Source organism: Lutra lutra, chromosome X, assembly GCF_902655055.1.
Source record: "Lutra lutra chromosome X, mLutLut1.2, whole genome shotgun sequence".
Lineage (NCBI taxonomy): Eukaryota > Metazoa > Chordata > Mammalia > Carnivora > Mustelidae > Lutra > Lutra lutra.
This window is the reverse complement of record NC_062296.1, coordinates 49,022,336-49,049,314: the sequence shown is the minus strand read 5'-3', so window position 1 is coordinate 49,049,314 and position 26,979 is coordinate 49,022,336. Positions and strand designations below refer to the sequence as shown.

Below are 26,979 nucleotides of genomic sequence, written 5' to 3'. Positions count from 1 at the left end.
CAGGTAAAGTCTCAAAAGAAGTCACTTACCATGTGTCTTTTCTCAGGAAGTACCCAGAGGATGTGTCTCATCAAAAACACTGTAGTAAACAACAAGAAAAAAGTGGGTTCCGAGAGGCCCCAGACCGCACTTGGGTGCCTAGCAAAGGAATGTTCTAGATTGATGCAGCACCCTTAGCAATCAACAAAGACTGGAGCGTGCTCTGGGAAGGCATACTCCAAGAACAAAGGAATGAAGGTATTTGAAGATTTGGAAGAGACGGATGATAGGTCTATGACAGAAACGGAAGTTCCTTTAGCCCAGTTCACCGATGTAGCTCCAGGTCTTAGAACAGTGCCCAGCAGGTGGCAAGCATTCAGTAATGCTTTGTGAGATTCAAACAGAGAGGAGGACTGAACGGGAGGAGAGGAACTTGAAACAGTACGAACAACTTATTCTTTTAAGATTTATTTTCCTATTAGAGAGAGAGAGAGAGAGAGAGAGGAAGCATGATCAGGAGGGGCAGAGGGAGAGAGAATCTCAAGCAGACTCCAGGCTGAGCGCCCAGCCCAACACAGGGCTCGATCTCAAAACCCTGAGACCACGACCTGAGCCCAGATCAAGAGTCTGCTCAACGGACTGCGCCACCCAGCTGCCCTGACACAACTATTCAAAGGGGTTCTTCTGTAAGGCCGAGCAGGGAAATGTGGGGGCACTCAAGTGGAAAGTGGGATCAGAAGAGGGGTTTTTTAAGTTAGGAGAAATGACATGACAGTACATTGATACGAGTGATCCCAAATGGAGGGACACATTTATAAGGACGGAAGGAAGTTTTCTGCCAGTTGCCCTCTACTCTCAGGAAAATGGGAACCAGGGTCATCAGGTGGGAGTGAAGAGGGGTGAGTGAACAGAAAGGACCCGAAAATCCTCAACATCTCCAGATGTCCCCCAAATCGTCCTCCTTGACACGAAAGCTGGCTGTTCCCTAAGATCATTCTTTTCCTTGAAGCATTTCTTGGGTGGTATTGAGTCTCACACACTCTTCTACCACGAGAGCGTTAAATCCTTGCATAATTTAGATCCCTTCAAAGCTGTTGAGATCAGCTTCATGGTCCTCAGCATGTTCTATCCCAGGAAATGAGCATGTGGACTTGAAAAGAATGTGGAATAGAAGAAACAAAACAGATGAACCTAGGGGAAGGGAAGAAAAAATAAGACAAAAACAGAGAGGGAGGCAAACCCGAAGACACTCTTAACTCTAGGAAACAATCCCCGAGTTCTGAGAATTGCTGGAGGGGAGGTGCGTAGGGGATGGGGTAAGTGGGGGAAGGGCCTTGAGGAGGACACTTGATGAAATGAGCCCCCAGTGTTATATGCAGCTGATGATGAATCACTAAATTCTACCCCTGAAAGGCGTAATGCCATATACATTAACTACGTTGAATTTAAATACAAAATTAAAAAAAAAAAAAAGAAGAAAGAAAGAAAAGGAGGAGTACACAGCAGCTCTTGAATGGAGCATCCTGTAGGTGTCCATTAGTTCAAGCTAAAACCAAGACTGTTCAGGTCTTCTATATCCTCACAAATTTTCTGTCTAGTCCTTCTATCAATTATTGAGACAGAGTATTAAAGCCTCCAGATACCACCGTTGAATGTGCTAGTTCTGCCATCAATTTTGTCAAGTTCTGTTGTACGTATTTTGAGGTTCTGTACTTCCGCGCACCTAAGTCTACAACTGTGATGTCTCCCATACTGGTGGATCCTTTTATCATTATAAACTCTCCAATTCTGGGGGCGCCTGGGTGGCTCAGTTGGTTAAGAGAATGCCTTCCGCTGTGGTCATGGTCCCACGGTCCTCGGATCGAGCCCCACCGAGGGCTCTCTGCTCAGGGCGGGAGTCTGCTTCTCCCTCTGTGCGCACACTCTCTCTGTCTCAAATAAATAAATAGAATCGTAGAAAAAAATGTCCAGTTCTGTCACTGGGAACACGTTCTGCCTTAAAGGGCTACTTTGTGTGTTGTGATGATGGCCACGACGGCACACTAGAGGCTGAACTCTCGGTAGATCGTCCTCAGTCTTTTCCCTCTCAGTGGGTTTAGGGCGTTATCGGAAGAACCTCGCCTGACCAGAGCATACAGTGGAATGCACCGGGCCTTACACTGGGTGGACCCTCTCTATACCTGGCGATTAATGCATTCAAACTAGGGGTGAATTTACAGATGTTGCTTTGCTGTGACTTGTATACATTTCTTATGTCTTTTTGTGCCTCTGTTTCTCCAGGACTACCGTCTTTGGGGTTAGATAGATGTGTTCTCATATACCACTTGACTCCTTGGTGCTGGGGCCCCAGCCCCTGAGGCCTCGGAGCTTTCAGGGTGGCCCTTCGCTCCCTAGCAAGACCCAGCATGTGCCCTGTGCTGATAGACGCTGTGGAGAATGCTCCCCGCCAACCACAGGGGCCCCTCCCAGCGGAAGCCCTGATCTTCTCTCCATAACCTCGCTGGGGCTATGCCAAGCCTGATAAGGGAGAAAAGAAATGATACACCGAGGCAGTTTCCAGAAATAGCTGCTCTGTACTGGCAGGAGCAGGGGAAATAGCCTTGGGATTGGAGTTTGAGGGTGCTGGATCAAGAGGACAGGAAGAGAAGACTGGATAAGCAGGTTTTACTGAGTGGGGGGCACTTTCTCATCGCACGGGATTTCCCGTACTGGCAGGGACTCCAGGAGAGGGAGCAAATTCACCACCAGCATGGCCCTCCAAAGCTTTAAGAAGCTGAAGGCCCACACGGAGAGAAGTGCGAGTCCCTGCCCTGGACAAGCAGGTGGCAGAGGAAGGAACAAAGAGGTTGAGTGAGGCAGTCCTGGTGGAACAGATAGAACATGTGAGGCCAGACGGTTATGCGCCACAGGAGGGCCGAGAGGACACACCATGCACCAAAGCCATCAGGAGTGTTCTGGTTGGGGAGGGGACAGCATCACCAAGAAGTTCGGCGGTTGCTCTCCTCTGCAGGCCAGGGCAGATGACGGAAGGAAGGTGGTCCTGGCCCGGGCTCATCCCCATCCATGGGAGGTGAGGGAACGCTGACATAACAGAGGGCTGGGGTGGCTCTTGACTAAGAGACTCCAGGAGACCATGTTTCTAGTAACAACTGGCGAGGGCGACTGGCACAGAGCTGAGAGGATGGTTCCAAAAGCCTGGCTCCCTCGGGGCAACGGCGGCCCAAAAAAGGCAAGAGGAAGAGGGTGGTCGTCCCAGGAAAGAGTCACAATTTCTTGCTCAGTTCCTGGTCCTGAGGCGGTTTTGAGACCGGCCCCACTGACTGAAGAGGTGGAGGAGTCCTGAGGAGGAAGGGTCTGGAAACCAGGCGGTCAGTATATATACGGTTTGTGACGCCACTGTCCTTCTCTACAGAAAAGGACTGCCATTTCTCAGGGGATGGTGCCCTGGGGAGAGAGGAATATTCAGACATGCCTGGAACCATCTGACACAGGGTCTGAGGTGACACTGATTCTGGAGCCCCACAGTGTCACGACAGGGCCTGGCGAGACTGGGGCTGAGGAGACCCTGGTAATAAATGGAGTTGGGACTAGAGACCCAGTCATGGACCACGGCAGTGGTCACTTCTCCAGTCCTCAACTTGACAACTGATACACGTGGCAGTTGGGGCGAAAACCCCCACACTGGGTCACTGTGTCTGTGTGGTAAGAAGCTATCACGCCAGGGCGGCCAAGTGGATGCCCTGACACTGGTCCCGCCACAGACCAAACAGGTAAGTTGAAACCGCTATCGGAGCAGAGCGAGGCTGAAGGGAGGGAGTCAGCAGGGATTGCGGATGCCGGTGGAGACCTGTAGGGTGCAAGCAAAGAGGAGACACGAGAGCCCCAGGGATGACGAGAGTGCGGAAGGTGCGAAAAGGCTCCAGGATTCTGTCTGCGGGGGATAGGGACAAGGAGGCTTCCACTGGCTCCATCGGCAATGTTCCCTAGGAGGGCGGTGGGGAGAAGAGATGCTGTTGTATCCTCCGTGACCAATTTAAGCACGTCTGAAACAGCACCATGACTTTAAGAGTCAGTGGGAGAAGTGGGAGAGGGCGTTTTCCACACACAGGCAGGGACAGCGGAGGGGGGGTGCACACTGCAGGAGGAGGCTCATCGCAGAGTTAGAGTGTGCCCAGTCTCCCCTGCTCTGTGACGTTCTCCAGCACGGTAGGCTTCTCGGGTGCAGACCCAGTGACACTGGGCCTCGGAGCTCACACAGACAAGGAGTGTTCAGGCACCCCAGGCCTCTCTTGGGGATCAGCCAGAGTAGGATGTGGGAAGGAGAGGCAAGGGGCAAACAGAAGAGCATGAATGGGAAAGAGGAAGGAAAAGCACGGAAGGAATGGAGGGCCCTTGGAGTAGGGGTTGGGTGGCAAGCAAGGGAAATTCTAAAAGGCCGGGACCTCACAGAAGCCAAGGGAGAGAGGGACCACTCCCCAGATGTCATGACTGCTCAGCTCAGAGAAGCTGGGAACCCGTAGTGTCAGGAAAATCTGAGAGACCATTGGCGCCCCACCCCCACCCCCCACCGCCACCACCACTGTTAGTCCTACTTAGCTGTACCTTGCTCCAGACCTCTCGACATTCTTGTACCTACACCTCTACCTAGTCTCAACATAGGAGAGGTTGGTGGTTTTCAATTCATTTCATTATTTACCAATGTGTGTCCAGCTCCACTGACCTCCAAATTGCTCTATTCAGTCACGAGGGTGCTTTGAAATCTGTGAACGTGGCCTCTCGCGTTCCTTTTGACTGCCGCCTTTCCCGTCCTCGGGATGCACACTTTCCGTTGCTTGCATCCCTCTCCTCACTGCTGGGAACTTGGAGTGTTCCCAGTTTTTCTCATCACCAACGTCCTAGCGCACGTGTCCTTCCTTACCCACTGCGTGAACGAGCGAGTCTCCAGAAGAAGTACCCGGCAGCAGATTTGCTGGATGGTAGATAGGGAATATGGGTGTTCTCCGCTTTAAGGTTTTCCGCTCAAAGCGAGCACTCTGCCCCCAAACTGCGTGCTTTTGATCCTGCCAGGGATCCCAGCAATCCTAATGACTTTGGGCCAGTGGCTCAACCTCTCAGTGCCCGTTTCCTCCCCTGTAAGAGGACGGTAATCGAGGGTACCTCAACCCTACGCGTGTCTTGTGGGTGCGTGACTAGTTAACTACAGCGCTTACATGAGCGCCAGGCATGTGGCACCTATTGTTTAAGTTGCTTTGCATCGATTCTGCCAAATACCCTCCCAAAAGGCTGCCCTGGGCCCCCACCCCCACCCGCAGCAGTGGGCAAAAGCACCGGTTTGCTCACAACCACTGCCACCCTTACAATGGTTCAGCTCTTTGATCGTCCCAAGTCCAGATTGTGGACACCGAGTTGAGGTTTTAGTTCACACCTCCGGCATTGGTGATGGTGAGCATCTTTTGGTGCCTGCACTGGCGGCTCGGATTCCCTCTTTTGTTGAACTGCCTCGGAGAGGAGGAGGGGCCGGCAGGAGGGGGGCAAAGCCCAGCCTGTGCACCAGACCTGCCTGCCAATACAGTTCCCGGAGCAGAGTGTCACGGACCAACTTGATGGTCCATGGTGGTCGAGTGGTTGCGACAAAGAATGAAAGGCGCGTAAATATGACATCGTTTGCTCTCGGGCCCTTCGCAGGAAAGTATGCCCGCCTCCCGCCCCCCATCCACTGATCGGTGACTGCGGGCTTCCCGTGCCCAGTTTCCCATCGGGTCCTAAGTGCCACTGTGGAAAACAGGCCGGCGAATCCTCTGTGTGCTCCGTGTCTCACCTCCGTCCCGACCTTTCGTCCCCAAGACCCGGGAGACAGGTGCCGCCGCACCCGGCTCGGTGGATGGAGAGACCGAAGCTCAGAGCGGTGACTCCAAGTGGAAAGCAGGTTCTGGCCAAGGGAGACGGGACCAGAACAGCCGGAAGCAACGCCAGGACTCGCGGACACCCAGCCCCCGCCCGCTGCAGGGCGAACCAACGGCGCTCGACCCCACTGGTTAGGGCCTCGAGGGGCGGGCCAACAAGGGGCGCGCTGGTTGGTGGGGGGCGGACCAATGAGGAAGCCGCCGCAGTCCCGTCGGAGGCGCGCGCAAGCCACGCGTTGTTTGAGGCGATCTCGAGCGGTTCAACGCCACACCGCGTGGCGTGGAGCCTGTGGTGAGGGCCGGCGTCGTCCGGACGCCGAGCGACTCCCGCCGCCGTTCAGGCGCCCTCGCCTCTCACCCGTCGCGCCGGGACCAGGGCGGTCGTCTCCCTCAAAGCCCAGCTGCGCGGCGTCGCCGGCATGAGCACTCCGGATGAGGGGTCTGTCTGGGCAGCGGGTTTCGGCCCCGAGGGCGGGGAGCAGGCCGGCGTCCGCCCCTCCGGCCCCGGGGCCCCGCGGGCCCCGCGAGCCCCGGGACTAGGTCTGGATGTGGGCCCGCCGCGGAGCGGCGAGGGCGAGGGCGGGTTCGCAGACGCCGAGGGCTTCGAGTCCGAGCGGGAAGTGCTGGAAGCGGGAGGGCCGGTGCTGTGGGGCCGCGAAGGCCGCCCCGGCTCCCCGGCCGATGACAAGGGGACGCCCGGACTACGCGGCCCACCTGGCTGACGAGTCCGCGGCGGACATCGTGCAGCAGCTGACAGACCGCGACGCCCTGGGCCTGCGGAGAAACCCGTCCCCCGAGAGCTGCGCCGCCGAAGCGTCGGGCGGTTGGGCGGGCCTCGACGCGGGGCCCAGTGGGCGAGGCGCGCTCGGCCTGGGCCGCGTGGAGTCGCAGCCGCCTTCCGCCGCCGGGCCGCGCGTGGCTGGGCCCGAGAGCGGCCGGGCCTGGGGGAACCCGAGAAGAGGCGCTAAGAGCAGGGCGAATGCCAGGACGGATCGCCAGCGGCCCCCCCCCGCCGCCGCCGCCGCCGCCGCCGCTGCTGCCGAAGGCCTGGGCGCCCCGCTGCCTTCCGACCCCGAGTCCTCCGATGAGTTCGGGGAGATACAGCTGATGAGGGTGAGCATTTACTCCAAAGAAGGAGGCCAGGCCAAGCCCAGCAGCCCCGAGGATCCCGGGGACACACCCAGACACTCAAATTTCCGCGTCAGGGAGAATTTCCTGCACGTGCCGGGCCCTTTCCTGACCTCGGCTCCCCGAGGATTCACTTCGGTTGTGGAGAGGCAGGCCATCGGAGAGCTGGACATGCCTTCCTCCAAGAAAATGCAGAGTGTGGTCTGGGGGAAGGGGGAGAGCAGGCCCACCTACCGGGGAGCTACCGCTGTTGCTGCTGCTACTGCTGCTGCTGCTGCTGCTGCAGGCGGCTTGCCCCGGGCCACCTCTAGGAGGAAGGTGACCCAGGAGAAGAAATCCCTAGGGGGCCCCTCAAGAGTCGCCTCGGGGAAAAGCTTTCCTTCCTGGGGGCAGAGAGTCTCGGCAGCTCCCCTGGAACCGGCCACCTTCCCCCCAATCTCTGGTGTCTCGCTGCTTGGCAAGTCCAAGAAGCATCCCGTGGGCCCTTGGGGAATCAAACAGCCCAAGCACACGGGGGCCGGGAAGAAATCGGTGGCCAGGAGGACACGGGAGGCGGAGGTGGTGGCGTCGGCAGGAGAAGGCACTGACTCAAACAGAGACGCATTCCCAAAGGGCCAGGTGAGTAGGCCATGCTCCTTCTCTCTGGGTGCCCTTCCTCTCCCCCTGCCCCTCCGGCTCTGCCCAGTTCTTTACCCATGCTGCCTCTGTCCCTACTTCAGGGGTTGCCGTGGGTGGCCCTGGGTCATTGGGATCACTGGGATGGCAGACCCGCTCGAGGGTCGTTTTCACAGGGGCAGGTATTAACCTGGGGGTAGCACTGCGTGTGAGCCCGGCACCGTTCTGAACCCTTGGCACGTTTCCTGCCTCCTTCCCCCAGAGAGGCGTCTGGATGAAGGGAGGACTGGTAGCTGATTGGAAGCCAGGAACCCCTTCAAAGCTTGGACCACGACCCTTCAGGCTTTAGCTGCCTGGGCTTTGTCAGTGGCCTACTCATCTCCCTGGCTCAGCCCTGCCTCCTGGCCTGGGGCTGATTGAGGGAGAAGGTACCAGCCAGATCGGCCTCTGAGTTCCCTTGCCCATTCCCCGCCTCACCTCAGCTCTTATACACACGTGGGTGTGTACACACACACACACACACACACACCCCAAGTCCAGATGGGTGAGGAATTTTTCTTTTAGCTTCCAAAACAGAGGCCAGGGCCATCTTGTTTGTGCATGCATCGTGGAGAATGCAGCACTGGCGACCTCCAGGCCAGAGCCCCCCAAGTGCCAGGAAGCTCGGAACCCTTGGCGCCAAGTCAGGGAGACGTCCTGCCCAGAGGGCCTGCACCCTCCGGTGAGTCTTGTGGGTGTCAGAGGAGTGCGGGGGAGAGGGGAGGAGGAGGAGGGAAACCTCTGGCTCTGGCTCTGGCTCTGCTGGGGGCTCAGTTCTGCGGCCCGCCTCCCCGGGCAGTTTCTCGCACTGGACATGGGGTGTGGACAGGATCGGCCTTAAGCCGCGTTCTCCCCCAGGTGGGGTTTGTGCAGCAGGGGTGATGCGTGGCAGTGCCCCAAACTGCGGCCCCGGACACAGCCTTTCAGCAGCACGGCGCCTTTCTTCTGATGAGTCCTGTATGGGTGCGTTGCTCCTGCCAGGGGCTGGCTGTGGCTGCCCCTCTGGGAGAGTCCGAGCCAGAGCCAGGGTCCCTGGGGCCCACCCTCAAGGATGGGCTGGCTGCCCCTGGGGGACAGGGGGGACGGGTCCAGAGAGAAGGTTGGAGCCGCTGGCGGAGCAGGGGCCACTGGTTGCCAGCAGAGGGTGGTGCTGCCTCACGTTGGACCCCGCTGAGGCCCTTTGCACCTCCGTGGGGGCCTTGGAAGCTGGATTTGATGTTCCTTCCCTCTCAGGTGACCAGGAGCCACTTGACCAGCCCCCAAGGCCGGAGAGGCAGCAGCAGCCGCCAGCTGGCGCACAGGACTGTCCTCGGGTAATGCTTCCTGTGGCTCCTAGAAAGGCACGCCCAACCTAGAGGGTGGGATCCAGGTCCAGGCTAGACTGACCTGGGTGCCCCGCCCCCCACCCACCCGGATCTGCTCGCCACAGAGGGAAGGTGCCGCCTCTCCACTGAGGAGCCTGTGGGGGTCTAGCCACTGGGCCTGGGGATGTAGTACCTGCGGGAGACGGGGAGGTGGAGGAGAGAGGAAGCCAGAGGATACTAATGGTTTCTCTCTCTGTGTCTGCTGTCTGCCGGCCTAGTGTCTCATGCTACAGAGAGAAATAGACGATCTTAAAGAGCAGCTTGGTATGAGGAACCTCTGGCTGGGGCCGGGCTGGGGCAGAGGCAGGCCGTGGGGTGGGGTGGGGGTCCCCAGGTCACGACCCGGGATGGGCAACAGGTGCAGGCGGCCTCCCAGGGACCACCGTTCCTGTGGGGAGGAGACCCTGGCAGGCCTGGCCCGGGAGCCTACAGTGCGTGCACAGCTAGGTGTGCGCACAGGCGGTTCAGTCGTGCCTCGCCTGCGTGGCCGCTCTGCTGGCGGGAACAGGTCACACAGGTCTCCCTCCTTTAGGACATTTGCAGATGCCGCCTTGATTTTCCCTTTAACGGTTCCTTGGTATGGCTTGCAAGGCTTGTGTGTGTGTGTGTGTGTGTGTGTGTCTGTGTCTGTGTGTCTGTCTGTGTGTGTCTATGTGTCTGGCCAAGTCTGACTGAGTCGGATGTGCCTCAAAGCTGGAGAAGTACCGGCACATCGCGTTCCCTTAAGAGGACGTGTCCATAGTGAATGGAGGTGGTGGGTGAGTGAGTCAGGCCCGCACTCCTGGGATAGGGGCTGGAGGGGGTTTCAGGTTGCAGGGCTAGGCGGTTCCCCACGGGGACAGGGGGACGGGCTCCTCTCTCCCCACGTCTGGAGGGTCTGCTTACGCCTGTCTCTGTTTCAGCGGCCATGCGGTCCCTGACTGACAAGTTCCAGAGCCTTTGAAGTGAGTGTCACACACTGCATTCCCCTTTGCACCGTGGCGGCCCGTGCAGCAGGGCGGGGGCTGGCCTTGGCTTGCTGCTCCTCCCTGAGCCTGCTCTGTCGGACAGGTTGAGCCCAGCATCTCTGCGCACGAGGAGCAGCTGGTGCCTTTGGAGCCAGGGAGCTGTGGCCAAGCCGGTTCCCTCCTGTTCGACCTCGGCCAAGACTTCCTCTGCCTGTTCTTTTGCCCCCTCCCCAGCCCTGTTCACAGCAGTTTCAAATTAAAGTACCTCTCAGGTCTGTGGTCTGCCCTCTCTGTGGGGTGAGGGGGCTGGGCCGGGCAGTGGGGTGGGGGGTGGGAGAGGGGAGGGGAGGGGAGGGGAGGGGCGGGGCAGGGAGCTGCTCCCTGTCCCAGCCTTTGCCAGAACAGGACCTCCTGGGTCCTGTGGTAGGCCTTCTCCTTGTGGGGAGAGTGGGTGGGCCTGTGCTGGGTGCCCCCTCTGGGGTCTGCGTGGGCTCTGTCTGGCCACCTGAGCGTTTGCTCCCTTTCCCCCACAGGTCCCCTTCAGGTTCTTCCCTCATGTCCCCCTCTTTTTGAGTCTGGGGGGGTGCTTCCCGTTCATCCCCTGCCCCCGACCCCTCCCCCTTCAGCAGGAACTCAGGACCCCTGCCAGAGCTGCAGCCCCCCTTCCCTTCCCTCCTTGGGATCGCTGTCCTGCTCCTCCCAGCCCCCCTGCTCTGCTGTCTGAGCGTCCTTGATCACTCCCGTGGCTTGTGGCTTTCCCTCGCTGGCCCTCCCTGCCCCAGTGCTTCAACAGGCATTAGAAAGCACAGCTGAGCTCCTCTTGGCCCTTCCTGGGCCCAGCGCCCTCTGCGGAGTCCTTCCCTCCCTCTGGTGCCACCGCGCAGGAGGACCACTGGTGCGGGAACTGGCGCACCCTCCCCTCTCCTCTTTAGCCCTGGGCCTTGAGGCTGGGTTTCCAACCTTGTCACTTCTCCCTCCTTGGGTTCAGTGGCGGGTTGGAGGCAGAAGTCACAGCCCGGTGGGGTTGTTGAGCAGGTACAGGGAACCCGTACAGGAAGGTAAGGGAACCGGGCAGAAAAGCACAGGTTCGTCTCTGGGCTGGAGGTGGGTGCGATGAGGCTTGTGGGGGCTCTGGGCCGACCAGGGGCAAAGGGCCCGCCAGCAGCCAGAAACGGATGGGCTAGCCACCAGAGCTCTCCCTTCCCTCCTGTCCAAATCACCTCACCCCCTCCTCCAGCCTGGTCGTCTCCGGTCCCTTGGTTGCAAAGTGGCCATCCCCTTCTATGGCAAGGGTGCGTGACGGGTCTCAATGTGCCCGCGTAGTCCTCTGCCAGTGCTGTTTGACCTCCACCATGACCCAGATTTTTCTGGAGGCGCTATTTCCGTGTCCCCGCTCAGGCTCCCCGACTGCTCCTTCAGGTCACAGGAGATTTAGTCCGGACTCCGTGTTCCATGTCGCCCTCGCTGATGGGCGGAGATGGCTTCCTTCCTTCAGCCGGGGCCCAGGGCTGTGCTGGCCTGAGACTCAGAGGGTCAGATCTGGGTCTGAGTGAGGTGAGGGTCGCCTCTGCCAGACCAGACACCCTTCCCGCCAGCCCGGGTGTTTCAGGCACAGAAAGCGGGCTGGGGGGTTCGATGGTCATGGTTGGTGTGTGTATTGGGGTGTGTGAGTGTGTGTGTGTGTGTGTGAGAGTGTGTGTGAGAGAGAGAGAGAGAGAGAGAGAATATAATTAATCGGGGATAAGATAATCTCCGGGAGGGAGAGCGAGGTGATTCAGGGTGTTAAGGGAGGGGAGACTGTGGTCAAGGGCCTGCAAGGGATTGAACGAGCAGAAGCAAGGGGCGGCTCTACCTTTCAGGGGGTGCCGTTAAATGCCTATAACTGGCGGGAAATGGCGTGGAAGTCCCCAGAGCCCCGGACGGGGTGCGGGGATGCTCGGTGTCACGGGCCCCCAGAGGAGGCTGTGGATCCGACTCTGTGATCCTCTGAGGTCTGAGCCCTCCCGGGTGTGTTGAAGGAAGGACAGTGGGAGGGAAGGCTACCTCGGAGTGGCCGGGGCGGGCCTCATCTTAGCAGCAGGGAGCTCGCTCCGGAGACTGCTCTGCCAGGAGCTAACGGGGACAAGGGCAGGATGGGCACAGTGAGGATGGGAAGTAGAGACTGGCTTCCCCGTGGGGAAGACTGGGCCGCCTTGGTTTCCCCCTTGCGCCCTCTTCTCAGCCTGCCTTCCCTCGCAGGTCTGTGCCACCAACTCAGGTGGCCAGACCATCCGGCGCCGGGTGGGACAAGCACAGACCTCAGCCTGGGGAGGCACATCCGTGGGACTCGGTCCTGTCCTTCCAAACCCCTCACTTGAGAAGGTGGGCCTGGTTGCTGGGACTCCGGCCTTCACCCGGACCCTGTGGTTCTCTCTTGGCGGGGCAACACGGTGCGCTGTTGTCGCCTGCGGGAATGTGTTTGGGAGAGACCTTCTGGCTGGGGTGTCCGCGGGCCTTCGCGCGGTCAAGTTGTGAGTGGGGAGACGTCCAGCACCCACAGCGCCCCCGGGGGCACAGAGCCATGGTGGCTATCGCCAGGAAGGGGAGAGTGGGTGGAGGATGGTCTGGTCAGAGTCCTGGCTGACTAGTTTTGCCAGCCTCTCTTCTATCGTCTGAGCACACGATCTCTGTTCCATATTCAGACCGCGCAGCCCGCAGTCATGTTGCTGTAAACACAGGCATCACAGGCTGTGGCTCGGCACCTTCGCATCCCAGGGGGAAGTGAGTGGCAGATGGTGAGGCACAGATTAAGGGAGTCCGTGTGGGCCCCAGGGGAAAGGAGGAGGTGGGTCCCCCGCCCTTATTTAGTGCCCCTTTCGGTTTCCCCCTCACGTCTCCTCTGCAGCCAGGGAGGCAGTGGCGACTGGCCTGGGGAGCCCTAGGCCCCGTCCTGCCTCGTTCTTCTGCCTGTCCAGGCCCCCGGCAGATGCCTCCCTCTCCACCTCCTCCAGCACCAGCACCACTGGCCACCCTTTGTCTGCCAACGCTTGGGGGGGATGGGCACACCCAAGGAGGGCAGGAGGGGGTGCGCACCAGAGACGGCGCTGGGCATGGAGGGCACAGGCATGGTCCCCAAAGATGTCCACGTCCTAATTCCTGGAATCGGCTCATATGTTACCTTGCATGGCAGCGGTGGGGTGCTACTCAGCTACATTCTGGGTGCTACTCAGCTGACCTTAAGGTGGGGAGACTCTCGCCCGTGTTCGCCGGGTTTGGCTGCCCCGCACATTGTGGGTGTCAGGGTGGTCATGCGACCTGTTACCTGCATGATCCCCGCGGGCACCATCGGCATCACTAGAGGGTGCTCAGTGGCCCTGGGCTCCTGTCAGGTTGGAATCCTAGTACCTACTGCTCAGATTTAGAGAAATTTTGACAGTAAGTTGAAACCCTCCTTTTGCCCCATGCCAGTCACTTGTCTCCCCAGTTTTCTTGAGGTGACTGCTGTCTTGCCTTTTCCACTTTCTTTTAAAGGAAAGCAATCGCTATTTAATAAATAACCTTTACAAGGATGGGAAAAATTACAGGAAGGTAAGGATTAATTATATTTATGTTACACCATATGTATACATGATTGTGGAAAGCCTGCAATTTGAGAAATGGATAGGAAGTGATCAAGCCATCTAACTACTACCCAGGTGAGGAATGGTACATGGCACCTCCAGACATGCCATATGTGTGGGTCCCTTTCTTGAAGGACAAGTGCAAAGTCTGCATACCATAGGATTCCATTTTTGTGACATTCTTACAAAGTCCAAACCATAGGGACGGACAGCAGATCAGTGGTCGCCAGTGTCTGGGGTTGAGAGAAGGGCTTTACCTCTCAGAGCACTTCGGGTTTGGCGGGTGATGAAAATTTTGTAGTCTGGTTGTCGTGGTTCCCTAACAGTATGAGTCTGGAAGGACTCATAGACCTTAACGCAAATTCTATCTCCATAATCTTGAACTTTGCTCTCTGGGCTCAGACCTAGTTTGCAGCAACATGGCTAAACGCACCAAGAAGGTTGGAACTGCGGGTAAATGTGGAACCTGTTACGGTGCCTCCCTCGGGAAAATGCTGAAGATTGAAATAAAGCAGCATGCTAAGTACACTTGCCCCTTTTGTGGCAAAACCAAGATGAGAAGACGAGCTGTGGGGATCTGGCGCTGCGGCTCCTGCATGAAAACCGTTGCTGGTGTTGCCTGGACGTACAATGCCACTTCTGCAGTCACACTAAAGTTGGCCATCATAAGGCTGAAGGAGTTGAAAGAGCAGTAGAAGCTCCAGCATTTGAGACACTGCTAGCCTATAATAAACGGGTTACTTCATGTAACAAAATTACTTCGGCTTCTTGTTAAATTTATTAATTAGATCTTCTGGTTTGTGTTGCATTCATTTTGCTTTCTCAAAAGACTCCGAAATTGATGCAACATGGGGGGTTAAGGGGGTAGGAGAAGAGTAAATGAAACAAGATGGGATTGGGAGGGAGACAAACCATAAGTGACTCTTAATCTCACAAAACAAACTGAGGGTTGATGGGGGGAGGGGGGTTGGGAGAGGGGGGGTGGGATTATGGATATTGGGGAGGGTATGTGCTATGGTGAGTGCTGTGAAATGTGTAAACCTGGCGATTCGCAGACCTGTACCCCTGGGGATAAAAATATATGTTTATAAAAAATAAAATTTAAAGTTAATGAGTTAAAAAAAAAGACTCCGAAATTAAAAGTCCTCTAATTAAAAAAAATAATCTTGAACTTTTAAAAATTTGTGAAAAATACATTACGAACGGATACTGTACCCTACCAATTATTTTTCTGAATTTGAGGTTCACAATGATCTCCTTCATAATTTGTGAATGTGGAATATTGTAGCAATTTATTTTCTGAAGTTAAATCAAGTTTATGTGTCTGGGATGGATCCAGTTTCATCATAGAGCCTTCTGGTTTCTCTTCTTATATCCTGTAGAATTCAGTTTGCTAGTATTCTGTTACTGATTCTTGCTTCTTTATCATGAGTGTGTGATTGATCAGTGATTTTCCTTTCTCAACTTGTCCTTGACAGGATTTAGTATCCAGGTTATTGTATCCTCACAAAAGGTTTTAGGGTAGCTCCCTCTTTTTCCAGTTTGTCTATGAATTCAGGTCACATTGAAAACATTTTTTGCCTATGATTTGTCAGAAATCAGCAGAGAAGCCTGGTTTTTTAAAAAAGCTTTTGACTAGTGATAGAATTTTGTATGGTTATAGAGCAATTCAGATTGGCTATTCCTTCTTGAGTTAGTTTTATTTTTAAGATTTTATTTATTTCATAGACAGAGAGATCACAAGTAGAGAGGCAGGCAGAGAGAGAGGGAGAAGCAGTCTCACCACTGAGCAGAGAGCCCGATGCAGGCCTCAATCTCAGGACCCCGAGATCATGACCTGAGCCGAAGGCAGAGGCTTTAACCCACTGAGCCACCCAGGCACCCCTTTAGCCAGTTTTGTAAGTTTTTTTTTTTCCTAGAAATTGGTCATTTTTTTCTCTTTTCAAATTGAAATAAAATGGTATGTAATTATCTTCTTTTTCTCCAATTTTTTATTTTTGAAAATGTCTCTACTACAGATAGTTAGTTGCAAGAAAATTGCAAGGAACACACATATATCCTTCACCTAGATTTGTATGTTTTCATATTTGTTATTTTCTTTCTGCGTGTGCGTGTGTGTAATTGTTTTATTGAATAAGCTTAGTTCGTTGAAAATATTACAGTACATTTTCTCTAAATACTTCAGCCGGTAGCTCTTAAGAAAAGAAAAACACTGCTACAAAATCTTAAGAAAATTATTACATTCAGAAAATTTAACATTTGAGAAAATACAACTACCTATCATTTGATTCTCACAAAATATTTCTGATAATTTCAATATTGTTTTTTGTGCATATTAATTCAAAACATACTGTCTCCAAACAAACACCATGCATTGCATTCAGTTATCATGTGTCTTCACCATCCTTTAAAGTAGAAAAACTTTCAAGACTTTTTGGTCTTGCACAACATTGACATGTTCTAGGATCCAGTTCAGTTGTGTTTCAGAAAACTTTGGATTTGAATTTTTTGACTCAAATTTCCTCCTGCTATTCCCCTGTTGTCTTCTAACAGTTTTACATATTTGTTTCTTTTTTAAATAAGATCTCATTACTTATTTGTCAGAGAGAGAGAGAGAGAGCACAAGCAGGCAGAGTGGCAGGTAGAGGCAGAGAGAGAAGCAGGCTCGCCGCTGTGCAAGAAGCCTTGATGCCGGACCCTGGGATCATGACCTGAGCTGAAGGCAGCGGCATAGCCTACTGAGCCCCAGGTGTGCATATTTTGTTTCTTAAATTTAAGTTAATAAATTTAAAATTTTTTTATGTGCTACAAGATAGGAGTCCAGTTTAATTCTCTGCATAGTTTTATCCGGTTTTAGCAAAAGCATTTATCGAAGAGACTATCCTACCTCATTGATAGGAGAAGCAAATCCATTTATCTTTAGGATAATTAATAGATAAGGACTTACCAGTGCCATCTTATTGTTTTCTGCCTATTTTGAAGTTCCTTAATGCCTTTTCTCTAGTTCCTTTCCTTTGTGAATTAATGATTTTCCTTAGTGTTATGCTTTGATTTCCTCCTCTTCATTCTTTGTGAACCCACAGTATTGTTTTGCTTTGTGGCTACCATGAAGCTTATATGAAACCACCAGGTCCTCCCACTGTCCCACTCTCCCCTTCCTGGCGCTGGCCACCATGGCTCTGTGCCCCCGGGGGCGCTGTGGGTGCTGGACGTCTCCCCACTCACAACTTGACCGCGCGAAGGCCCGCGGACACCCCAGCCAGAAGGTCTCTCCCAAACACATTCCCGCAGGCGACAACAGCGCACCGTGTTGCCCCGCCAAGAGAGAACCACAGGGTCCGGGTGAAGGCCGGAGTCCCAGCAACCAGGCCCACCTTCTCAAGTGAGGGGTTTGGAAGGACAGGACCGAGTCCCACGGATGTGCCTCCCCAGGCTGAGGTCTGTGCTTGTCCCACCCGGCGCCGGATGGTCTGGCCACCTGAGTTGGTGGCACAGACCTGCGAGGGAAGGCAGGCTGAGAAGAGGGCGCAAGGGGGAAACCAAGGCGGCCCAGTCTTCCCCACGGGGAAGCCAGTCTCTACTTCCCATCCTCACTGTGCCCATCCTGCCCTTGTCCCCGTTAGCTCCTGGCAGAGCAGTCTCCGGAGCGAGCTCCCTGCTGCTAAGATGAGGCCCGCCCCGGCCACTCCGAGGTAGCCTTCCCTCCCACTGTCCTTCCTTCAACACACCCGGGAGGGCTCAGACCTCAGAGGATCACGGAGTCGGATCCACAGCCTCCTCTGGGGGCCCGTGACACCGAGCATCCCCGCACCCCGTCCGGGGCTCTGGGGACTTCCACGCCATTTCCCGCCAGTTATAGGCATTTAACGGCACCCCCTGAAAGGTAGAGCCGCCCCTTGCTTCTGCTCGTTCAATCCCTTGCAGGCCCTTGACCACAGTCTCCCCTCCCTTAACACCCTGAATCACCTCGCTCTCCCTCCCCGGAGATTATCTTATCCCCGATTAATTATATTCTCTCTCTCTCTCTCTCTCTCACACACACTCTCACACACACACACACACACACTCACACACCCCAATACACACACCAACCATGACCATCGAACCCCCCAGCCCGCTTTCTGTGCCTGAAACACCCGGGCTCGCGGGAAGGGTGTCTGGTCTGGCAGAGGCGACCCTCACCTCACTCAGACCCAGATCTGACCCTCTGAGTCTCAGGCCAGCACAGCCCTGGGCCCCGGCTGAAGGAAGGAAGCCATCTCCGCCCATCAGCGAGGGCGACATGGAACACGGAGTCCGGACTAAATCTCCTGTGACCTGAAGGAGCAGTCGGGGAGCCTGAGCGGGGACACGGAAATAGCGCCTCCAGAAAAATCTGGGTCATGGTGGAGGTCAAACAGCACTGGCAGAGGACTACGCGGGCACATTGAGACCCGTCACGCACCCTTGCCATAGAAGGGGATGGCCACTTTGCAACCAAGGGACCGGAGACGACCAGGCTGGAGGAGGGGGTGAGGTGATTTGGACAGGAGGGAAGGGAGAGCTCTGGTGGCTAGCCCATCCGTTTCTGGCTGCTGGCGGGCCCTTTGCCCCTGGTCGGCCCAGAGCCCCCACAAGCCTCATCGCACCCACCTCCAGCCCAGAGACGAACCTGTGCTTTTCTGCCCGGTTCCCTTACCTTCCTGTACGGGTTCCCTGTACCTGCTCAACAACCCCACCGGGCTGTGACTTCTGCCTCCAACCCGCCACTGAACCCAAGGAGGGAGAAGTGACAGGGTTGGAAACCCAGCCTCAAGGCCCAGGGCTAAAGAGGAGAGGGGAGGGTGCGCCAGTTCCCGCACCAGTGGTCCTCCTGCGCGGTGGCACCAGAGGGAGGGAAGGACTCCGCAGAGGGCGCTGGGCCCAGGAAGGGCCAAGAGGAGCTCAGCTGTGCTTTCTAATGCCTGTTGAAGCACTGGGGCAGGGAGGGCCAGCGAGGGAAAGCCACAAGCCACGGGAGTGATCAAGGACGCTCAGACAGCAGAGCAGGGGGGCTGGGAGGAGCAGGACAGCGATCCCAAGGAGGGAAGGGAAGGGGGGCTGCAGCTCTGGCAGGGGTCCTGAGTTCCTGCTGAAGGGGGAGGGGTCGGGGGCAGGGGATGAACGGGAAGCACCCCCCCAGACTCAAAAAGAGGGGGACATGAGGGAAGAACCTGAAGGGGACCTGCGGGGGAAAGGGAGCAAACGCTCAGGTGGCCAGACAGAGCCCACGCAGACCCCAGAGGGGGCACCCAGCACAGGCCCACCCACTCTCCCCACAAGGAGAAGGCCTACCACAGGACCCAGGAGGTCCTGTTCTGGCAAAGGCTGGGACAGGGAGCAGCTCCCTGCCCCGCCCCTCCCCTCCCCTCCCCTCTCCCACCCCCCACCCCACTGCCCGGCCCAGCCCCCTCACCCCACAGAGAGGGCAGACCACAGACCTGAGAGGTACTTTAATTTGAAACTGCTGTGAACAGGGCTGGGGAGGGGGCAAAAGAACAGGCAGAGGAAGTCTTGGCCGAGGTCGAACAGGAGGGAACCGGCTTGGCCACAGCTCCCTGGCTCCAAAGGCACCAGCTGCTCCTCGTGCGCAGAGATGCTGGGCTCAACCTGTCCGACAGAGCAGGCTCAGGGAGGAGCAGCAAGCCAAGGCCAGCCCCCGCCCTGCTGCACGGGCCGCCACGGTGCAAAGGGGAATGCAGTGTGTGACACTCACTTCAAAGGCTCTGGAACTTGTCAGTCAGGGACCGCATGGCCGCTGAAACAGAGACAGGCGTAAGCAGACCCTCCAGACGTGGGGAGAGAGGAGCCCGTCCCCCTGTCCCCGTGGGGAACCGCCTAGCCCTGCAACCTGAAACCCCCTCCAGCCCCTATCCCAGGAGTGCGGGCCTGACTCACTCACCCACCACCTCCATTCACCATGGACACGTCCTCTAAGGGAACGCGATGTGCCGGTACTTCTCCAGCTTTGAGGCACATCCGACTCAGTCAGACTTGGCCAGACACATAGACACACACAGACAGACACACACAGACACACACACACACACACACACACACACACACACGCACAAGCCTTGCAAGCCATACCAAGGAACCGTTAAAGGGAAAATCAAGGCGGCATCTGCAAATGTCCTAAAGGAGGGAGACCTGTGTGACCTGTTCCCGCCAGCAGAGCGGCCACGCAGGCGAGGCACGACTGAACCGCCTGTGCGCACACCTAGCTGTGCACGCACTGTAGGCTCCCGGGCCAGGCCTGCCAGGGTCTCCTCCCCACAGGAACGGTGGTCCCTGGGAGGCCGCCTGCACCTGTTGCCCATCCCGGGTCCTGACCTGGGGACCCCCACCCCACCCCACGGCCTGCCTCTGCCCCAGCCCGGCCCCAGCCAGAGGTTCCTCATACCAAGCTGCTCTTTAAGATCGTCTATTTCTCTCTGTAGCATGAGACACTAGGCCGGCAGACAGCAGACACAGAGAGAGAAACCATTAGTATCCTCTGGCTTCCTCTCTCCTCCACCTCCCCCTCTCCCGCAGGTACTACATCCCCAGGCCCAGTGGCTAGACCCCCACGGGCTCCTCAGTGGAGAGGCGGCACCTTCCCTCTGTGGCGAGCAGATCGGGGTGGGTGGGGGGCGGGGCACCCAGGTCAGTCTAGCCTGGACCTGGATCCCACCCTCTAGGTTGGGCGTGCCTTTCTAGGAGCCACAGGAAGCATTACCCGAGGACAGTCCTGTGCGCCAGCTGGCGGCTGCTGCTGCCTCTCCGGCCTTGGGGGCTGGTCAAGTGGCTCCTGGTCACCTGAGAGGGAAGGAACATCAAATCCAGCTTCCAAGGCCCCCACGGAGGTGCAAAGGGCCTCAGCGGGGTCCAACGTGAGGCAGCACCACCCTCTGCTGGCAACCAGTGGCCCCTGCTCCGCCAGCGGCTCCAACCTTCTCTCTGGACCCGTCCCCCCTGTCCCCCAGGGGCAGCCAGCCCATCCTTGAGGGTGGGCCCCAGGGACCCTGGCTCTGGCTCGGACTCTCCCAGAGGGGCAGCCACAGCCAGCCCCTGGCAGGAGCAACGCACCCATACAGGACTCATCAGAAGAAAGGCGCCGTGCTGCTGAAAGGCTGTGTCCGGGGCCGCAGTTTGGGGCACTGCCACGCATCACCCCTGCTGCACAAACCCCACCTGGGGGAGAACGCGGCTTAAGGCCGATCCTGTCCACACCCCATGTCCAGTGCGAGAAACTGCCCGGGGAGGCGGGCCGCAGAACTGAGCCCCCAGCAGGGCCAGAGCCAGAGCCAGAGCCAGAGGTTTCCCTCCTCCTCCTCCCCTCTCCCCCGCACTCCTCTGACACCCACAAGACTCACCGGAGGGTGCAGGCCCTCTGGGCAGGACGTCTCCCTGGCTTGGCGCCAAGGGTTCCGAGCTTCCTGGCACTTGGGGGGCTCTGGCCTGGAGGTCGCCAGTGCTGCATTCTCCACGATGCATGCACAAACAAGATGGCCCTGGCCTCTGTTTTGGAAGCTAAAAGAAAAATTCCTCACCCATCTGGACTTGGGGTGTGTGTGTGTGTGTGTGTGTGTGTACACACCCACGTGTGTATAAGAGCTGAGGTGAGGCGGGGAATGGGCAAGGGAACTCAGAGGCCGATCTGGCTGGTACCTTCTCCCTCAATCAGCCCCAGGCCAGGAGGCAGGGCTGAGCCAGGGAGATGAGTAGGCCACTGACAAAGCCCAGGCAGCTAAAGCCTGAAGGGTCGTGGTCCAAGCTTTGAAGGGGTTCCTGGCTTCCAATCAGCTACCAGTCCTCCCTTCATCCAGACGCCTCTCTGGGGGAAGGAGGCAGGAAACGTGCCAAGGGTTCAGAACGGTGCCGGGCTCACACGCAGTGCTACCCCCAGGTTAATACCTGCCCCTGTGAAAACGACCCTCGAGCGGGTCTGCCATCCCAGTGATCCCAATGACCCAGGGCCACCCACGGCAACCCCTGAAGTAGGGACAGAGGCAGCATGGGTAAAGAACTGGGCAGAGCCGGAGGGGCAGGGGGAGAGGAAGGGCACCCAGAGAGAAGGAGCATGGCCTACTCACCTGGCCCTTTGGGAATGCGTCTCTGTTTGAGTCAGTGCCTTCTCCTGCCGACGCCACCACCTCCGCCTCCCGTGTCCTCCTGGCCACCGATTTCTTCCCGGCCCCCGTGTGCTTGGGCTGTTTGATTCCCCAAGGGCCCACGGGATGCTTCTTGGACTTGCCAAGCAGCGAGACACCAGAGATTGGGGGGAAGGTGGCCGGTTCCAGGGGAGCTGCCGAGACTCTCTGCCCCCAGGAAGGAAAGCTTTTCCCCGAGGCGACTCTTGAGGGGCCCCCTAGGGATTTCTTCTCCTGGGTCACCTTCCTCCTAGAGGTGGCCCGGGGCAAGCCGCCTGCAGCAGCAGCAGCAGCAGCAGTAGCAGCAGCAACAGCGGTAGCTCCCCGGTAGGTGGGCCTGCTCTCCCCCTTCCCCCAGACCACACTCTGCATTTTCTTGGAGGAAGGCATGTCCAGCTCTCCGATGGCCTGCCTCTCCACAACCGAAGTGAATCCTCGGGGAGCCGAGGTCAGGAAAGGGCCCGGCACGTGCAGGAAATTCTCCCTGACGCGGAAATTTGAGTGTCTGGGTGTGTCCCCGGGATCCTCGGGGCTGCTGGGCTTGGCCTGGCCTCCTTCTTTGGAGTAAATGCTCACCCTCATCAGCTGTATCTCCCCGAACTCATCGGAGGACTCGGGGTCGGAAGGCAGCGGGGCGCCCAGGCCTTCGGCAGCAGCGGCGGCGGCGGCGGCGGCGGGGGGGGGGCCGCTGGCGATCCGTCCTGGCATTCGCCCTGCTCTTAGCGCCTCTTCTCGGGTTCCCCCAGGCCCGGCCGCTCTCGGGCCCAGCCACGCGCGGCCCGGCGGCGGAAGGCGGCTGCGACTCCACGCGGCCCAGGCCGAGCGCGCCTCGCCCACTGGGCCCCGCGTCGAGGCCCGCCCAACCGCCCGACGCTTCGGCGGCGCAGCTCTCGGGGGACGGGTTTCTCCGCAGGCCCAGGGCGTCGCGGTCTGTCAGCTGCTGCACGATGTCCGCCGCGGACTCGTCAGCCAGGTGGGCCGCGTAGTCCGGGGCGTCCCCCTTGTCATCGGCCGGGGAGCCGGGGCGGCCTTCGCGGCCCCACAGCACCGGCCCTCCCGCTTCCAGCACTTCCCGCTCGGACTCGAAGCCCTCGGCGTCTGCGAACCCGCCCTCGCCCTCGCCGCTCCGCGGCGGGCCCACATCCAGACCTAGTCCCGGGGCTCGCGGGGCCCGCGGGGCCCCGGGGCCGGAGGGGCGGACGCCGGCCTGCTCCCCGCCCTCGGGGCCGAAACCCGCTGCCCAGACAGACCCCTCATCCGGAGTGCTCATGCCGGCGACGCCGCGCAGCCGGGCTTTGAGGGAGACGACCGCCCTGGTCCCGGCGCGACGGGTGAGAGGCGAGGGCGCCTGAACGGCGGCGGGAGTCGCTCGGCGTCCGGACGACGCCGGCCCTCACCACAGGCTCCACGCCACGCGGTGTGGCGTTGAACCGCTCGAGATCGCCTCAAACAACGCGTGGCTTGCGCGCGCCTCCGACGGGACTGCGGCGGCTTCCTCATTGGTCCGCCCCCCACCAACCAGCGCGCCCCTTGTTGGCCCGCCCCTCGAGGCCCTAACCAGTGGGGTCGAGCGCCGTTGGTTCGCCCTGCAGCGGGCGGGGGCTGGGTGTCCGCGAGTCCTGGCGTTGCTTCCGGCTGTTCTGGTCCCGTCTCCCTTGGCCAGAACCTGCTTTCCACTTGGAGTCACCGCTCTGAGCTTCGGTCTCTCCATCCACCGAGCCGGGTGCGGCGGCACCTGTCTCCCGGGTCTTGGGGACGAAAGGTCGGGACGGAGGTGAGACACGGAGCACACAGAGGATTCGCCGGCCTGTTTTCCACAGTGGCACTTAGGACCCGATGGGAAACTGGGCACGGGAAGCCCGCAGTCACCGATCAGTGGATGGGGGGCGGGAGGCGGGCATACTTTCCTGCGAAGGGCCCGAGAGCAAACGATGTCATATTTACGCGCCTTTCATTCTTTGTCGCAACCACTCGACCACCATGGACCATCAAGTTGGTCCGTGACACTCTGCTCCGGGAACTGTATTGGCAGGCAGGTCTGGTGCACAGGCTGGGCTTTGCCCCCCTCCTGCCGGCCCCTCCTCCTCTCCGAGGCAGTTCAACAAAAGAGGGAATCCGAGCCGCCAGTGCAGGCACCAAAAGATGCTCACCATCACCAATGCCGGAGGTGTGAACTAAAACCTCAACTCGGTGTCCACAATCTGGACTTGGGACGATCAAAGAGCTGAACCATTGTAAGGGTGGCAGTGGTTGTGAGCAAACCGGTGCTTTTGCCCACTGCTGCGGGTGGGGGTGGGGGCCCAGGGCAGCCTTTTGGGAGGGTATTTGGCAGAATCGATGCAAAGCAACTTAAACAATAGGTGCCACATGCCTGGCGCTCATGTAAGCGCTGTAGTTAACTAGTCACGCACCCACAAGACACGCGTAGGGTTGAGGTACCCTCGATTACCGTCCTCTTACAGGGGAGGAAACGGGCACTGAGAGGTTGAGCCACTGGCCCAAAGTCATTAGGATTGCTGGGATCCCTGGCAGGATCAAAAGCACGCAGTTTGGGGGCAGAGTGCTCGCTTTGAGCGGAAAACCTTAAAGCGGAGAACACCCATATTCCCTATCTACCATCCAGCAAATCTGCTGCCGGGTACTTCTTCTGGAGACTCGCTCGTTCACGCAGTGGGTAAGGAAGGACACGTGCGCTAGGACGTTGGTGATGAGAAAAACTGGGAACACTCCAAGTTCCCAGCAGTGAGGAGAGGGATGCAAGCAACGGAAAGTGTGCATCCCGAGGACGGGAAAGGCAGCAGTCAAAAGGAACGCGAGAGGCCACGTTCACAGATTTCAAAGCACCCTCGTGACTGAATAGAGCAATTTGGAGGTCAGTGGAGCTGGACACACATTGGTAAATAATGAAATGAATTGAAAACCACCAACCTCTCCTATGTTGAGACTAGGTAGAGGTGTAGGTACAAGAATGTCGAGAGGTCTGGAGCAAGGTACAGCTAAGTAGGACTAACAGTGGTGGTGGCGGTGGGGGTGGGGGTGGGGCGCCAATGGTCTCTCAGATTTTCCTGACACTACGGGTTCCCAGCTTCTCTGAGCTGAGCAGTCATGACATCTGGGGAGTGGTCCCTCTCTCCCTTGGCTTCTGTGAGGTCCCGGCCTATTAGAATTTCCCTTGCTTGCCACCCAACCCCTACTCCAAGGGCCCTCCATTCCTTCCGTGCTTTTCCTTCCTCTTTCCCATTCATGCTCTTCTGTTTGCCCCTTGCCTCTCCTTCCCACATCCTACTCTGGCTGATCCCCAAGAGAGGCCTGGGGTGCCTGAACACTCCTTGTCTGTGTGAGCTCCGAGGCCCAGTGTCACTGGGTCTGCACCCGAGAAGCCTACCGTGCTGGAGAACGTCACAGAGCAGGGGAGACTGGGCACACTCTAACTCTGCGATGAGCCTCCTCCTGCAGTGTGCACCCCCCCTCCGCTGTCCCTGCCTGTGTGTGGAAAACGCCCTCTCCCACTTCTCCCACTGACTCTTAAAGTCATGGTGCTGTTTCAGACGTGCTTAAATTGGTCACGGAGGATACAACAGCATCTCTTCTCCCCACCGCCCTCCTAGGGAACATTGCCGATGGAGCCAGTGGAAGCCTCCTTGTCCCTATCCCCCGCAGACAGAATCCTGGAGCCTTTTCGCACCTTCCGCACTCTCGTCATCCCTGGGGCTCTCGTGTCTCCTCTTTGCTTGCACCCTACAGGTCTCCACCGGCATCCGCAATCCCTGCTGACTCCCTCCCTTCAGCCTCGCTCTGCTCCGATAGCGGTTTCAACTTACCTGTTTGGTCTGTGGCGGGACCAGTGTCAGGGCATCCACTTGGCCGCCCTGGCGTGATAGCTTCTTACCACACAGACACAGTGACCCAGTGTGGGGGTTTTCGCCCCAACTGCCACGTGTATCAGTTGTCAAGTTGAGGACTGGAGAAGTGACCACTGCCGTGGTCCATGACTGGGTCTCTAGTCCCAACTCCATTTATTACCAGGGTCTCCTCAGCCCCAGTCTCGCCAGGCCCTGTCGTGACACTGTGGGGCTCCAGAATCAGTGTCACCTCAGACCCTGTGTCAGATGGTTCCAGGCATGTCTGAATATTCCTCTCTCCCCAGGGCACCATCCCCTGAGAAATGGCAGTCCTTTTCTGTAGAGAAGGACAGTGGCGTCACAAACCGTATATATACTGACCGCCTGGTTTCCAGACCCTTCCTCCTCAGGACTCCTCCACCTCTTCAGTCAGTGGGGCCGGTCTCAAAACCGCCTCAGGACCAGGAACTGAGCAAGAAATTGTGACTCTTTCCTGGGACGACCACCCTCTTCCTCTTGCCTTTTTTGGGCCGCCGTTGCCCCGAGGGAGCCAGGCTTTTGGAACCATCCTCTCAGCTCTGTGCCAGTCGCCCTTGCCAGTTGTTACTAGAAACATGGTCTCCTGGAGTCTCTTAGTCAAGAGCCACCCCAGCCCTCTGTTATGTCAGCGTTCCCTCACCTCCCATGGATGGGGATGAGCCCGGGCCAGGACCACCTTCCTTCCGTCATCTGCCCTGGCCTGCAGAGGAGAGCAACCGCCGAACTTCTTGGTGATGCTGTCCCCTCCCCAACCAGAACACTCCTGATGGCTTTGGTGCATGGTGTGTCCTCTCGGCCCTCCTGTGGCGCATAACCGTCTGGCCTCACATGTTCTATCTGTTCCACCAGGACTGCCTCACTCAACCTCTTTGTTCCTTCCTCTGCCACCTGCTTGTCCAGGGCAGGGACTCGCACTTCTCTCCGTGTGGGCCTTCAGCTTCTTAAAGCTTTGGAGGGCCATGCTGGTGGTGAATTTGCTCCCTCTCCTGGAGTCCCTGCCAGTACGGGAAATCCCGTGCGATGAGAAAGTGCCCCCCACTCAGTAAAACCTGCTTATCCAGTCTTCTCTTCCTGTCCTCTTGATCCAGCACCCTCAAACTCCAATCCCAAGGCTATTTCCCCTGCTCCTGCCAGTACAGAGCAGCTATTTCTGGAAACTGCCTCGGTGTATCATTTCTTTTCTCCCTTATCAGGCTTGGCATAGCCCCAGCGAGGTTATGGAGAGAAGATCAGGGCTTCCGCTGGGAGGGGCCCCTGTGGTTGGCGGGGAGCATTCTCCACAGCGTCTATCAGCACAGGGCACATGCTGGGTCTTGCTAGGGAGCGAAGGGCCACCCTGAAAGCTCCGAGGCCTCAGGGGCTGGGGCCCCAGCA

The 26,979-nt window shown here is 57.7% G+C and overlaps 2 protein-coding genes and 1 pseudogene across 2 annotated transcripts; 2 read left to right on the top strand and 1 right to left on the bottom strand.

The window, feature by feature from the left end:
- Positions 1–6,088: 6,088 nt before the first annotated feature.
- On the top strand, positions 6,089–10,226 carry LOC125092019 (uncharacterized protein CXorf49 homolog; annotated as a pseudogene).
- Positions 10,227–13,993: 3,767 nt separating this feature from the next.
- On the top strand, positions 13,994–14,269 carry LOC125092450 (60S ribosomal protein L37a-like). The gene has a single exon (XM_047716938.1). The coding sequence runs from the start codon at positions 13,994–13,996 to the stop codon at positions 14,267–14,269; it is 276 nt and encodes a 91-aa protein (XP_047572894.1).
- Positions 14,270–19,046: 4,777 nt separating this feature from the next.
- On the bottom strand, positions 19,047–23,207 carry LOC125091986 (uncharacterized protein CXorf49 homolog). The gene is given in 7 exon segments (XM_047716192.1): positions 19,047–19,202; positions 19,309–19,350; positions 19,996–20,041; positions 20,311–20,390; positions 20,948–21,104; positions 21,668–22,405; positions 22,407–23,207. Coding segments are annotated over 6 exon segments (1,650 nt in total). The 5' UTR covers positions 22,995–23,207; the 3' UTR covers positions 19,047–19,202; position 19,309.
- Between the last annotated feature and the right edge of the window lie 3,772 nt (positions 23,208–26,979).

Coding starts and splice junctions, on each gene's coding strand:
- LOC125092450 (XM_047716938.1), top strand. CDS start 13,994: ATGGCTAAACGCACCAAGAAGGTTGGAACTGCGGGTAAATGTGGAACC.